At 51.6% G+C, this 14,256-nt stretch overlaps 1 protein-coding gene across 1 annotated transcript; it reads left to right on the forward strand.

The window, feature by feature from the left end:
• Positions 1–608: 608 nt before the first annotated feature.
• MEX3C (mex-3 RNA binding family member C) lies at positions 609–12,912 on the forward strand. The gene is made up of 4 exons (XM_032205515.1): positions 609–860; positions 2,136–2,174; positions 6,429–6,870; positions 11,234–12,912. The coding sequence occupies exons 1-4, from the start codon at positions 609–611 to the stop codon at positions 12,448–12,450; spliced, it is 1,950 nt and encodes a 649-aa protein (XP_032061406.1). The 3' UTR covers positions 12,451–12,912.
• The last annotated feature ends 1,344 nt before the right edge of the window (positions 12,913–14,256 follow it).

The following is a 14,256-nucleotide window of genomic DNA, read 5'->3' on the forward strand; positions in this document are numbered from 1 at the left end:
TTTGCAAATTCTCTTTTGTTCCTGGCAGAGGAGTGAATGACAGAGCGCTCTGTCAAAGTGTCAAATTGCCGGTTCCTTTCTTTTCATTTGAAAACTTAAGCTATATTTTATTTAATTTTATTGTTTAACCCCCCTCTTCGTCTTTTCCGAACCAAATAGCACAAAGGATGGCACGCAATTATAACCTTTGGTGCTTGGAAAAGAAAAAAACCTCCCAGGATCCAGCAAGAGCCCAGAAAAATCTCCGCGGTCTCTGCTCCGGAGCCTCAGCATCATCCCTGAGCAACGCTCCGAATTGAGGGCTTAGACCGAAAATGGGGACCATTTCTGGCCTCCTTTCCCATTTCTCAGGGATTCGGCCCCAAAGGGACACCTTGGAGGGTCAAGGTACCCGGCATCAACCTGGTGGCACGTAAAGGACCAGAAACACCTTTTTCAATGGGTTGTTTTGATACTATTATCAAAATATTTGGAGATTTTGGGGAGAAACGCTCATAATTTCAGGTTTCCCTAATAAAATCGGTGTATTTATGGGAGGAAGGACCCGGAGCAGCTTTATTGTGGCCGGTTTTGCTGAGCGAGCAAGGAGGCGATGCTTAACGTGCACGATGACGCCGGCTCCTCCTGCAGTTACCGGGGTCTGCAGTTTGGTGGCGGAGGCAATCGATGAGTCTTGGCGTGAGATTTATCGTGTCCAGGAGGGCAGCGAGCACCTTCCCCACGTGCACGTCGAGCCCAGCGAGCTCGGAGAGCAAAGAAATAAGGCCGAGGTGAAAAACCCCAAGCCCTTTTTAATTACAAAGCGGCTGCCCTCTCGCTGCTCGCCCGATCCGCTCGGAAGCAGCGGGTTAAAAAGCGGGGTAAAAGGTTACGTTTGCTTCATTAAAAAAAAAAAAAATCAGGAGCCAGGTTTTGTCCTTGATGTGCTCTTGCTCCACTTTCTTTCATCAGCTCGGGCTTCGGGAGAGTTACAGGATGTCACCCACGGAGGATGCCGAGAAGTAGGTGCTTAAAAAAAGTTACCAATTAAAGCGCCCTTCGCCGGCGCTGCTCTCATTTCTGCACGTTCAAAACCTGGGGAAAAAAAAAAAAAAGAAAGAAAGAAAAACATAAAAAGTGATGATTTTCTGCTGGATTTATTCAGCTCCCGGCAAAGAAGCCGGCAAGTTTGGGATGCTCTCCCTCCTCAAAGCTCGAAAGCGATGTAAATAAGTCGGGGTGAAACCCATTTTGGCAAAAACACCCTGCCCAAGAGGAGAAGGGCAGGGAGAAGGAGATGCGTAAAATATAACAATGTTTGCCACGTCCAGGACGTGGCACAGGCACCCCAATTTATAGCCCGTGCTCCAAATTAAAATCCAATCAAGCTCTTACAAAGGCTGCCGGAGGAGGCGCAGGCAGCACGGAGGGAACACGACATCTGCCGAGCACGCAGCCAGGTGCAGTCCCTTTGCCCCACCAAAAGAAAAAAAGCTCATTTTCATCAAGGATTAGCAGTGTCGGGTGTTTCCAACACTCCCCTGCTCAATTCCAGTCCTTGCAAGGCATTAAACACGCCAGGAGGACGGTATTTCAGGCCCTAAACCCCCAGATGAACCTATTTAGGACGTGATGCCGTGCGACGCGGGTGTCTGTGAGGGTTAATTAACGTGTCCGAAGAGCCCATGATATAAAACAGCCATAAAATAGCTGTGGTATTGAAAATATCGGAAAAAAAATTAATAAAATCACATCGAGTCGATCCCACAGCTCTGTCCACTCGATGGCAAAACTCTTCGGGATCGGACGAGCGCCCAGAGGCAGCGATGCCCCCGCGGCAGACGCGGGGAAGGGCCAGCAGCAGATGCCTGCGAGGAGCTTGCCAAGCAGCGGCGCCCGATGTCACAGCCCGGCGGGGGACAGGAGACAAAAAGACGTCTGTGGAAGGCCACCGAGCCGTGACAGGGAGCACAAGGCACGGCCGGGGACGGCGGGACCCGCACCACGCCGCTCGCGAGCTCTTGAGGAAAGTCAGCCGTACGCCAACCGTGCAGCTGGGGGCGGCCAAACCCGTGCTTCGTTCTGGGGAACCAGGAAAAAAATAACTAAAAATATAGATTTTTTTAACAATAATCCCGTTTCTCTTTTATCTGCAGGTGATGCTTGAATCCAGAAGCGAGCCTGCTGCCGTTCAAGTATGGTTTTTAAAAGGCTCAGCCGTGCCAAAAAAAAGAAATAAATATTTCACACATCTCAATATTTCCTCATCTCTTCCCTGGTTCTTTCTCATTTTAATGAAGCGCTTCAATCATCACCACAAAACAGCAGAAGACCTTTCTATTTCCTTTCTATTTCCTTTTTTTTTTATGATTTCTTCATGCCTGTCAACCACAGCTTTGCACCCGCTGTCTCCGTTTGGGACCGTCTTTAGTGGAGGACGCCGAATGAGTAAAAGCCTAACCACGCAAAACAAGCAAAATTTCAGTAAAACGCTGAAAAAAAACCTATCGAGGCATAATTCCTTTCCTTTATTAGTGAGAAGAGGTGGTTGATTTCCACAGAAATGTTTTTCAGTGACCACCATCGAGCGTGTAATTCTCGGGATTTAGCTCAAAATCCTGCATGGAGGCGCAAATATCCTCACTCACCTCTCACCGACTGCCTAAATTCTCCTCAGCAGAGACGAGCCACGCAACACGGAGTCCCCTAAATATATTAATGAATAACATTTGGCTCAAATCTGTATTTTAAAGCCTTTAAATCAAGCTAAAAGCAGGAGAAATGCTACCACGGCTGCCGGCACCCGCCGGTGACCGGCCGGTGTCTGCAGGGACAGCAGCAGGCCCAATTCCCCCTTCCAGCTGGAAAACCTGAATATTTTTGCAGGATTTCATCCAGCTTCGGCTACAAACAACCTCTTTTCCACCCTCGCTGGGGGTTTTATCCGTGCCAGGCATCGTGGTGGCGACCCACGCGGGGAGGATGCTCGTGGATGCGCCCCGGCCGGCCGGGCACGTGCCCGAAATCCCCAGCAGAGAGCGAATTACATAAAGCCAAATTCCTGGCGTGACTCGGCTGCCTTGCCAACCCCGCTGCCCCCGAGAGCCGCAACAATTAGTCCACTGTTGGTTCGTGAGATTAAAGCCAGCGAGGTGTAAAGCAGCAGCTGGGGCGCCGAGCGCCAGGCATCATTTCGCTGCCGCAGCCCAGACCCCAACGCTGGGCTCCTGGCTGGGTCTGGGGATGTTTTCTTAATTCCCCGGGGGTGGAGGAGATCCCTGCCTGCTCTTCAGCTGCACGGGGACGAATCCATGGCTTTAGGGATCGGCAGGGTCCCTCCTCCACGAAGGCAATGGATTTGAAGACACGTTTCCCTTTTATAACCCCACTAAAACTCCCTCCTTACGCAACAAGCTCACTGGGGGACCGGTGTATGAGAAAGGATTATTTCAGAATTACAGACCTAGAGCCCGCAGCCTTTCCTTTCCTTTCCTTTCCTTTCCTTTCCTTTCCTTTCCTTTCCTTTCCTTTCCTTTCCTTTCCTTTCCTTTCCTTTCCTTTCCTTTCCTTTCCTTTCCTTTCCTTTCCCCTTTCATTTCCTTTCCCCTTTCCTTTCCCCTTTCCTTTCCTTTCCTTTCCTTTCCTTTCCTTTCCTTTCCTTTCCTTTCCTTTCCTTTCCTTTCCTTTCCTTTCCTTTCCTTTCCTTTCCTTTCCTTTCCTTTCTCAACGTCTCCGGCTCCAGAAAGTCTCCAAAAAAATGTGCTTGGGAAGAACTTTTTAAAGCTTTAACAAAAAAAAAAAAAAAAAAAAAATGAAGCTCGGGAGAAATTGGACCACCTGAAAAGCATCCTTGCTGGTGGGATATATTTATTAGTCACCTCGCTCCCCGCAGAAGGTGGTGGCAGCACTGGTAGTCGAGTGCTTAAAATAGGCTGAGCGCTGCGCAGACACCCGGGGCTGAGCTAAACCTCCATCTGAGGCGCTGGGATAAAAACGGGGTTTGGTTGAACGAAATCTGCCAGATTCGGGCCAAAAACACGACGTGATGCGAGGGACTTGGGCTCGAGCTCTTCGGGAGCAGGGCTCTTTTCGAGACGAAGGACCAGACTGCGCATCCCCAGGATGCCAGGGGCATGGCGACAATAAATCTGCTTCTTTTTCTACCCTGTGGTGGGTGAGAAAGAGCCAAGCAGCAGGGTTTTTGCCCCGTGGAGGTGTCCCAGGCTGTGCTGCTTCCTCTATTTCTTGGCATCGTGGCCCTTCACATCGCCTCCACCACCTCCTTTATTCACCTTTCTACAAGCACTTGAAGGAATGTGCGTGTTCGGGCATCTATCTGGAAAAAAAAAAGGACATTTTTTCATGGAAATATCCGCATTTGCAAGCATCCAAGCATTTCACAACGCCTTAAAGGCTGCAAAGCTGCCCAGCACGGAAAGGAAGCGGTCCCGTGTGACAGAAATCACACCCACGACGAATAATCAGCCTTAATAATCCACGCGCTTCATCAGCGGATATTAATTGGTGTATAAATAGGATAAAAAAAAAATAAATAAATAAAAAATCAAGGCTCTGCTGTTTATAAAAACCACCAAAATCAACCCACGGTGGGGACACAAAACCAAGAGGAACACGGAGCTATCTCAGCGATTCCTTTGCCACAAGACACCATCTGCCTGCCAGGCAGAATCCCAGTACACGCTCAGGAGGAAACCAGTTTGCTTGCCGGCCCCGTAACTGGTACAAAAGGAGAGGGTTTGGGCCAAATGGATTTCATCTTTACAGCAAAAGCCAGCTAGAGGGGAGCAGGGCAAAGCTCTGCCCTAAAAGCCAACCCCCTCTGCTAGCACCGTGAACAACACCAGCATCTCCTCCAGCTTCTAACCAGACTGGGATTTTTCCCGACGACCTTTTTTTGGGATAACATCCTTAAGGAACAGCTCTCCCAAATGAAAGCTCCCTTCGGAGCATCCAGCGAGGCAAACTCGTCGTTTCATTCACCTGGTAGGGTGTCCTCCTGCTCCACCCTGCATTGCATCGCATGAATTCCCCGCAGGAGCTAACAACACCGTGTTTGGCTACGGATGAGGGCTGAGATAAGCCCAAACAATAGCTCAATAGAGACAAAAGAACAAAACCTAAGGATGGCATCCGTCAAAGGCTCATATTTTGGAAGTGAAGGTGAATTTAAACCTACTAAGAAGAGGTGTGGGGTGTTTTTTTTTCCTAGTTTTCCTCCACAGCTCCTCTGGAAGTCCCTGAGGACCAGGGGCTGAAAATTGCTGTGGTAACCTGAGTTTGGGATAAGTGTTGCCTTCTGAGACACCTCCATGGGCTATTCTTCCATGAAAAATTAGGGGAAATGGGCTAAAGTTGCACCAGGGGTGTTTTAGGTTGGATATGAGGAAGAATTTCTTTACTGAGAGGGTTGTGAGGCATTGGGATGGGCTGCCCAGGGAAGCGGTGGAGTCACCATCATCCCTGGAGGTCTTTAAAAGATGTTTAGATGTAGAGTTTAGAGATATGGTTTAGTGGAGGACTGGTTAGTGTTAGGTCAGAGGTTGGACTGGGTGATCTTGAGGTCTCTTCCAACCTAGAAATTCTGTGATTCTGTGAACTTAGTGACATGGTTTAGCGGAGGACTGGTTAGCGTTAGGTCAGAGGTTGGACGTGGTGATCTTGGAGGTCTCTTCCAGCTGAGGTGATGCTGCGACCTCTCCTACATCTACGCACCAGACCCCACCAAAAAATAACACTAATAATTAAAAAACCTCCTCGTTTCCAACTTCAACCTCATTCGACACGCCTCGAGGCCGTTCCCCGTGCTTCTCTACGAGGAGGGGCGACCTGCTGAGGGGACCGGGGGGGGAGCTGAGGGGGACCCCGGAGCCACCCCCAGCCCTGCCCAGAGCTGCCTGGGGGAGCCGGGGCCGGGGCGGGGCGGCACCGCCTCCTCCTCCTCTTCCTCCTCTTCCTCCTCCTCCTCCTCCTCCTCCTCCTCCAGCGCCGCCATGGGACAAAAGCAGCGCTGAGGCAGCGAGGGCCGCTCCGTGCCCTCCTCGGCATGGCGGCCCCGCGCCGCTAGGCTCGGCCGGGGGCTCGCCGCCTCCTTCTTCTCCTTTCTTTTGCCTTTCTCTCCGGCCATGCCGAGCGGTGGCGGGGCTGCGGCTTCTCCCCCTCCTCTCCCTTCTTCTTCCTCCTCCTCCTCCTCCTCCTCTTTCTCCTCCAAGGGGCAGCCGCCGCCTCGCCTCCTGCTGCCGCCGCTGCTGCTCCTGCAGCCGCCCGCCGCCCTCCTGCGCCATCGCCTCGCCGGGCTCGGGCTCCGCCACCGCGGGCAGCCCCCGGGGAAGAGGAGGAGGAGGAAAGGGGACGGCACCGCACCCCCGGAGCCCCCCGAGGAGGAGGAGGAGGAGGAGGAGGAGGTGGAGGAAGAAGAGGAGGAGGAGGAGGAAGCCGAGGAGGGAGACCTGGAGCTGGACGAGGAGGAGGAGGAGCTGGAGGGGGAGGAAGAAGAGGAGGAAGAAGAAGAGGAGGAGGAGGAGCCGGCTGCGCTGCTGCCACCCTCCTCCTCGCCCTCGCTGCCTCCTCTTCCTCCTCCTCCTCCTTCTCTGCTGCCGGGGCTGGGCTCGGTGCTGCTGTCGCCGGCTTTCGATGCCCGGGAGGCGGCGGCGGCGGCGCTGTACGGGGCGGGCGAGCCGCGGGGCATGATGGCGGCGGGGCTGCCCCCCGCCTACAGCAACGATGGAGGAGGTGGTGGAGGAGGAGGAGGAGGGGGAGCAGCCGCCACCAGCGGCGAGCAGGCGGCGCTGCTCCGCCGAAAAAGCGTCAACACCACCGAGTGTGTCCCCGTGCCCAGCTCCGAGCATGTGGCCGAGATCGTGGGGCGCCAGGGTGAGCGGGGACAGCCCGGGAGGGGAGGGACGGGGGACGCGCAAAATGGCCGGGAGGGAGGGGAAAGGGGAGGGGGGGGGGGGGTGTTCGCCTCAGCGCTGAGGCGCACGGTGGCTGAGGGAAAAAGGATAAACCCCCAAGGATTAAGGGGTGTAGAAGAGCCCTGCTGGCATGGGTTGGGGTTGCAAGGCCCCATATGGGGTTTCGGGTGGGTTTGTGTGTGGAGAAAGCTCGCCGGGGTGTTAGGGCTCGGGGGCTGCTTGGTGGGCTTTTTTAGTATGTAATGATCCCTTTTTTGGTGTAAGAACAGGAGGGAAAGGGGTTACTGGGTGCCTTTCTCACGGCTCCACGTCTCGCTGAGGCCAGGGAGCGATGCAGGCTCTGTGCTGTGCGAAATCAAGGGGCAGGAGCGAGCTCAAGCTCAGCCTCCTGGTAGTTATGAAGTGTTTTCTGGTAGTTCTGAAGCATTTCCCAGCTCTAAAACCCCACACACAGCCCAAACAGGTGCTGGGGCTTTATTCTTCACCTTAACGTCCTCAATAAGCCTTTCCCTTTAGGAGCTTGGCGCCGTATTTCACAAAACCCTACGGGCGCAGGGGCTCAGCCTGTGGCGGCATCCCCCTCGCTCTGCCCGCGTCACCTCCAAGTTTGGGGCACGGTTGAAAACTTGCCTCAAGTTTCCACCCTAAATGGCCGAGCAGGACTCCGAGGAGGTGACCCGGCGATGGGGAAACGAGCCACCACCAACCCCTCGCTGACTAAAAACGTCTGCTGCTGGTTTCCTGTTGATTGCTAAATTTCGCGGGCCCCCGTTGGGCCTTTACGTAAGAGGTCATCCCTGCGGTGTCCCTCGGTGGCCTCGCACCTCCTATTCCCCTGAGACCCCACGGATGTGTTACACCAGCTCTCCAGCAGCAAACCTTAAAAAAAAAAGAGCTTTAAAAGCTCTTTTTGTACCCAAAGCAAAGCACAGAGCAGTGGCGAATGTAGGTGTGGCAGGGCAGTCGGGGTAGTTTCTCTCTTCCTTTTCCCTTTGTGGGTTTTTCTGGCTGGGTTTGGGGGTTGTGTTTCTGGCTTGCTGAGCAGATAATGAGATGTTGGGCCGTCTGGGCTCTTACATCAGCGTGGCTTTAGCAGAAACAGGCAAATCAGTAAATCAGTGTGGCACCGGAGAGATTCAGGCACTTGTTTCCTCATCCTAAATTTATTGGGCTTTAAACATTTTTCATCAAAGGTGGGTTTTCTGCTGGGCGTTTCAAAAACCCAAAGCCTGTGCTGTAGGAACTGGCGTGTATGGGGTCAGATACCCATTCCTGAGACCGAGGTGGAAAATATTTACCCGTTGTTAAAACAGTAAGTGGCACGTCCCTCCGGTACGTCGACATGTGCAGGCTAGCCTGGCAGCCGGGTGGCTTTCTGCGCCCTTAAATGCAGAAGCACAAGACATCTTTTCCACAAAATAATGCTCGAATGATTTAGGGCCTTGCTTGTGTGTCATTGGGGACGGGGGGCAGGAGGAGAGCTGGAAAAGGGAACTGAAAACCAGGGATTGCTGCAGTCCTTTGCGATGAAACGGGGGAAAATGGGGCACCGAGGACCTTTTAGGATGTGGTGTTTGTTCTCCACCGGATCGGGATCGTTCTCTGTAGTGTGTTCCTCAGCACTCGGAGTCCCTTCAAAACAAGATAATGGAGTTTGCATAAAAAGAGGATCGTTGTTCCTGAAGAGTTCGTGTGCTGCTTCTGCTTTCCTTTCTCGTCTGATGTCACGCTGTCGGGCTCGTGATCCAATATTTAGCCTCGGCGGAGAGGGATTGTACCGCAGAAGAATTCGGGCTGCGAAAGAGGAAGGGGTAGAAGGAGGAGAGCTTGGTGTAAGAAAACTTTACCGAATACATTTGCATGAAAGCTTTGCTTAAGGAGGTTTCTTGTCCTTTCCGTGGCCGTCTTCGTGGGGTACAAAAAGAACTCGAAACGTCCTCAGCCCCTGAAAAATCAGGAGTGCTGAGTTTGATCTGGGCTTTCCTGCCGCGTCTGAGAGCGAATTTATTCGAAGCACTGCCCCCCTTAAGTGGCAGAATAACGATGAATTGGCAGTTTTGGCTGCTATTTTAACCAAAATTTAAGTTTTAGGCAGAGGAGGAAAACTTTCAGGTGGTGTTTATCAGCCCAGAGGAGCCCCCCTGGTTCTTGAGAGCTCTGTACCCAAGCAGGGTGAGTTTCAGAAGCAAATCCAGCCCTGCAGGCGGCCAAGTGGTGCTCCCACAGCCCCTGCTGTAGGTAACGGGATGGCAGATGCCCACGTGGGGGGCTCTGCTCACCAAATCTGCACTGGGGAGCTGCTCGCAGGCTGGAGAAGGTGCCCAGCGCCTGAAATGTAAGCTGGGCTTTAAGGTTTTCGTGTGCACCCCGAGCTACACCGGAGGATGCTGTTTTATGGGGGCAGTAATTCAACGTAGAGCTGCTGGAAGCTGTAAAAAGGGCTGGAAAAGGGCTCGTGGAAGGTTTTCTTGTGACAAACAGGAGGCGTTTCTGCTTTAAAAAGGGAAACAAAATACTGCAGTACCTGGATTTGTGTTTTTTTATCGTTTTTTTTTTAATCTCAAGTGTTCTCAACCTGTACTTACTCGCTTTGTACCCCCAAAAATGAGCGTATCAGACCTGGTTGGGGTAGCGTAACGTAACTCCTGGGCTTTCTTCCACTTCAGAGCTTCCAGAGGTGAGCAGCAAAGGGAGAGGGATCCTTGTATCCTTTTATTCTTGTTTAGGCATGCGACTGGGAGCCAGGAAAAGCAGATTCCAAGCGTGGCATTGCACAGGCGTCCTGTGTGGGTTCGAGCTTGCTGTTGAATCCAGCCTTCAGCGAAGCGCCTGCACCTGGTGCTGCTCAGAAAAGCGATTTCCCTTTCCTCTTCGCGGCTGAAAATCCGCCGGACGACAAGTTGCCTTGCTTTAAAAAGTCAGGACGTTGGGGGAAAAAAGCACCCTGGAGAACCGGGAGCAAAAGCAAGTTGCATCTCTTGGTGAGGTGACCTCGTTTGCCTGCAGAAAGCCGGGGTTAGCCCAAAGGATGGCTGCGGATCCTGAAGCAGGCAGGGCGGTCTCCAAAAGCCCGGCTGAGTAAGAGGAGGAGGGATGATATCATCCCGTTTCGGCTGATTAAATCGATAATGACAAATCTGCTCGCAACGAAAATAACCTGGTGATGGATATTTAACGATCCCGGACTCCCCTTTTGCTCTCTGCTTTTGAACGTGGGCTCATGAGCGAGAAAATCGTTCCTTTGCTTAAAATAATCCCGTAAATTGAAACGAACAGGGGAAAAAAAAAACACTGATAAGCAGGTAGCTTATCAGTAACGTAGCCCAACGGCCAAATACAACCAGCTGCTGCTCTTGGGGAGTGGAAACGGTGCTAAAACAACCCGAAAGCTCATCCTGAGTACAGCACCTAGGTGTCCCGTGGCAGGATTGAAAGCTAACGAAGCAGTCGGAGGGAAGATTTTTGGGGTTGTGTCTTTTTTTTAAAGCAAGCCTGTTATTAAATGCTGTGTGAAATGGCTCGTTCTGAAGCTATTTGTTGAAAGCCACTCTGAAGGCTTTTTTTTTTTTTTTTTTTCTTTCTGGGAAGTTGCTGCACTTTGCTTTTTACAGCCTGGGACCTGAGGAACCGAAACACGTGAGCCTGCCAGAGAGCAAGAGAAATCTTGAAGCCCGTAATGCAAATTCCTCATCCTCTGGCTCTCTGCTGCTTGTTGGAACAAAGGCACGACGAAATCTCGTCTTTTATACCTTAACCCAAATCGCTGCCCTCTGGCTCTCCTGCTGCACGGAGCTTGTTTACCGAGCTGCCATCTGGCTCGGGAAGGGGAATTTGCCTCTGCCCGTGCAGTTTTGGGGTTGATAAATGGCCCCAACCTGATAACTAGAATTTATTTGACTGATGTGGTGTACCTGGGAAGTCTTGAAAGTGGCGTGTGTCGACTTGTACCCGCGAAAACACAAAGCAGGGGCCCAAAAAAATGGTCATTTTTGATTCTGGAACGGGTAAGTGTGATGAAATGATGACGGGAGTAACATCGGTGGCTATACCCAGCACGAGTCATAATGAAACCTTCCGCGGGCGGGCACGGGGTTTGGGGAGCTGCGATGTAGCCGAAGGCCTCGGATTGCGGCCGTGAGTTAAGGAGGGGGGGTCAGGAGGCGGGGAAAAAGGGTGTAAAATGTTCATCCCGCGTGTCCAGGTCCCGCTTCTGGTTTCACCCGCTGGTTTTTTTGAGCCTCCGAAAATAGGTTGGCTTTCTTGTGGCTTTCTCAACTCGGCCGCCTCGCTGAACGTGGCGTGTTTCTCCTTCCTCCCGACAGGTTGCAAAATCAAAGCGCTGAGGGCCAAGACGAACACGTACATCAAGACCCCCGTTCGCGGCGAGGAGCCCGTCTTCGTCGTCACCGGCCGGAAAGAGGACGTAGCCATGGCCAAAAGGGAAATCCTCTCGGCCGCCGAGCACTTCTCCATGATCCGAGCGTCGCGGAACAAGAACGGCCCCGCCTTGGGAGGTTTGCCCTGTACCCCCAACCTGCCCGGGCAGACCACGGTGCAGGTCAGGGTGCCTTATCGCGTGGTGGGGCTGGTGGTGGGACCGAAAGGAGCCACCATCAAAAGGATTCAGCAGCAGACCCACACCTACATCGTCACCCCCAGCCGGGACAAGGAACCCGTCTTCGAAGTGACGGGGATGCCGGAGAACGTGGACCGGGCCCGCGAGGAGATCGAGATGCACATCGCCATGCGGACGGGCAACTACATCGAGCTGAACGAGGAGAACGATTTCCACTACAACGGGACCGACGTCAGCTTCGAGGGAGGCGCCCTGGGCTCCGCCTGGCTCGCTTCCAACCCCGTCCCCCCCGGCCGCGCCAGGATGATCTCCAATTACAGGAACGACAGCTCCAGCTCCTTGGGAAGCGGCTCCACCGATTCCTATTTCGGAAGCAATAGATTGGCTGACTTCAGCCCCACCAGTCCCTTCAGCGCGGGCAACTTTTGGTTCGGAGAAACGCTGCCTTCCGTGGGCGCCGAAGAGCTCGGGGCCGACTCGCCCGCCTACGACTCCTTCCCGCCGCCAGCCCAAACCATTTGGAGCCCTTTCGAACCCGTCAACCCCCTGGGCGGCTTCGCCAACGAGCCCACGGGCACCGCCAAGCCTCAGCGCCGCGGGAGCCAGCCCTCCACCCCTCGCCTGTCGCCCACCTTGGCGGAAAGCCTGGAGCACCCCTTGGCGAGGCGAGCGAGGAGCGACGATCCCCCCGGCGCCGCTCTGCCCGTCTCCATCCCGGCTTTTTCCAACGGTACCAACAGCTACTCCTCTTCCAACGGGGGCTCCACCTCCAGCTCGCCCCCGGAGTCGAGGCGCAAGCACGACTGCGTCATCTGCTTCGAGAGCGAAGTGGTGGCCGCCCTGGTCCCCTGCGGCCACAACCTCTTCTGCATGGAGTGTGCCAACAAGATCTGCGAGAAGGAAACGCCCTCCTGTCCCGTTTGCCAGACAGCTGTTACTCAGGCAATCCAAATCCACTCTTAAGTATATATAGATGCTGATATTATTATTATTATTATTATTATTAATTATTATCTATGGACATCTAAAGGCATGGGTGTAACGGTACCCTCTAGTAAACTTCCGAAGTCATTCTGACTGTTGGGCTTTCTTGGGATTAGGCTAAAGTTTGTTCCTAAATACCCGTTCCTAAAAGGCTGCTACGGTAACACTAAAACCTCGGGGCTCTCGGCACGCTTAGCAGAGACGCACCTGGTGTGAAACGGGAAGTTTGGAGCGCCGACACGACCGCAACGCCGATTTCCCAGGCTTGCCGACAGCCCTCGCTCGAGCGTTGGGACTTCTGTGCGCTGGCGGCGCCGAACCTCAGAGCCCGAGCACAGAAGCCCGCTGCGCGGAGGCTTCGTGGCATTACCAGTACATCGAAACGACACTTCCAATGCTGCCTTCTTTACACTGCCAGTTTTGAAAACAAAAAAAAAAAAACAAAAAACAGGTTTGGGGAAATCTTTTTTTTTTTCTTTTTTTGCGCCTGATGCAACGACTTACGCCTAATTCTCTTCAGCATCGCGAATGCTTCTTTTTTTTTTTTTAAATGGATTTTTTTTTTATGGATTTTTTTTTTATGGATTTTTTTTTTTTTATGGATTTTTTTTTTTTTTATATGGATTTCAGGAAGGGCTTTGGGATGCACACGCTTCGAGGAAGATGCTGACATTCCGTTCGTTAGTCCGATCAAGCTGTTCTTAAATCGCGTTTTAGAGTGCGTAGCTCCAAATGGGAAGCCTTTTTACGTTGGATCCGCATTTGTCTTGCACATACGTAAATATATCTTTTATTTTTAAATGGAAAAGAAACAAAAAAAAGAGGGGGTGCGTACGTGCCCTCGTGTTACTCGTGACAGTGGCCCCGCAATCAGTTGACTTCATTTCGAACCCGTCTTTCCAATCATCGGGCGAAACGCCTCCGGAGCGCGCTTCGTACATTTCAACCTGTGGATGTTCCTCGTTTTTTGGTTTTTTGTTTTTTTTTTCATCCTCAGTACGTTCCCCAATCTGTGCTGGCATCTATTAAACTACAAAAACGAAAAAAAAAAAATACAAAAAAAAAAAAAAGGACACAAAGGGGAGTTCCGGTGGATTTTTCTATTTTTTTTTTTTTTTTTTTTAAGCATTATTTTCCCGAGACGAAGCTTTTTTCTCAGTATAACAGGTAAAAAAAAGAAAAAAAAAAAAAAAAAAGAAAAAAAGAAATTCTACGCATATCGAACTCGTAAATATACAGAAACTTTATTTTTTATTTCCACTTGAAGAGTTACATTTCGTATCGAAGTTTACAGCTCCCGGTTTTTATTTTTGGGATTTTTTTTTTTTTTTCAGTCTGAGAGGTGCCTTGAGGGCACGACGACCGTGACGCAGAACTTTTTCAAGCTCCTTTGCTTGTAGGGATCTAGCTCCACGTCAGTATTGAAGCCGAAGCTCTAGCTGCAGGCGTGTAGGTAACGAACCGGCCTTTCCCCCAGCGTGGTCTTTTTGTATTTTAGCGCATCCTACACGGCAACTAATAAGCCAAGGAACCGACGAGACGTTAGGTGCGTGTACCCTTTCTATAAACCACGAACTAAGAATGGTTAAAAACACAAAAAAAAACAAAAAAACAAACTCTCGAGCTAGTTTAGGATTTGCTAATTTTACTACACTTTTTGTTATGTATATGTAGGGAGGTCGTAGGGATTATGAATTCAATTTGAGTAAAGTTTAAAAAAAAACAAAAACAAAAACAAAACATATATTTTATGATAAAAGGGCCTTTAACTTATGACGGCCAAAG

This window comes from Aythya fuligula, chromosome Z, assembly GCF_009819795.1.
Source record: "Aythya fuligula isolate bAytFul2 chromosome Z, bAytFul2.pri, whole genome shotgun sequence".
Classification (NCBI taxonomy): domain Eukaryota; kingdom Metazoa; phylum Chordata; class Aves; order Anseriformes; family Anatidae; genus Aythya; species Aythya fuligula.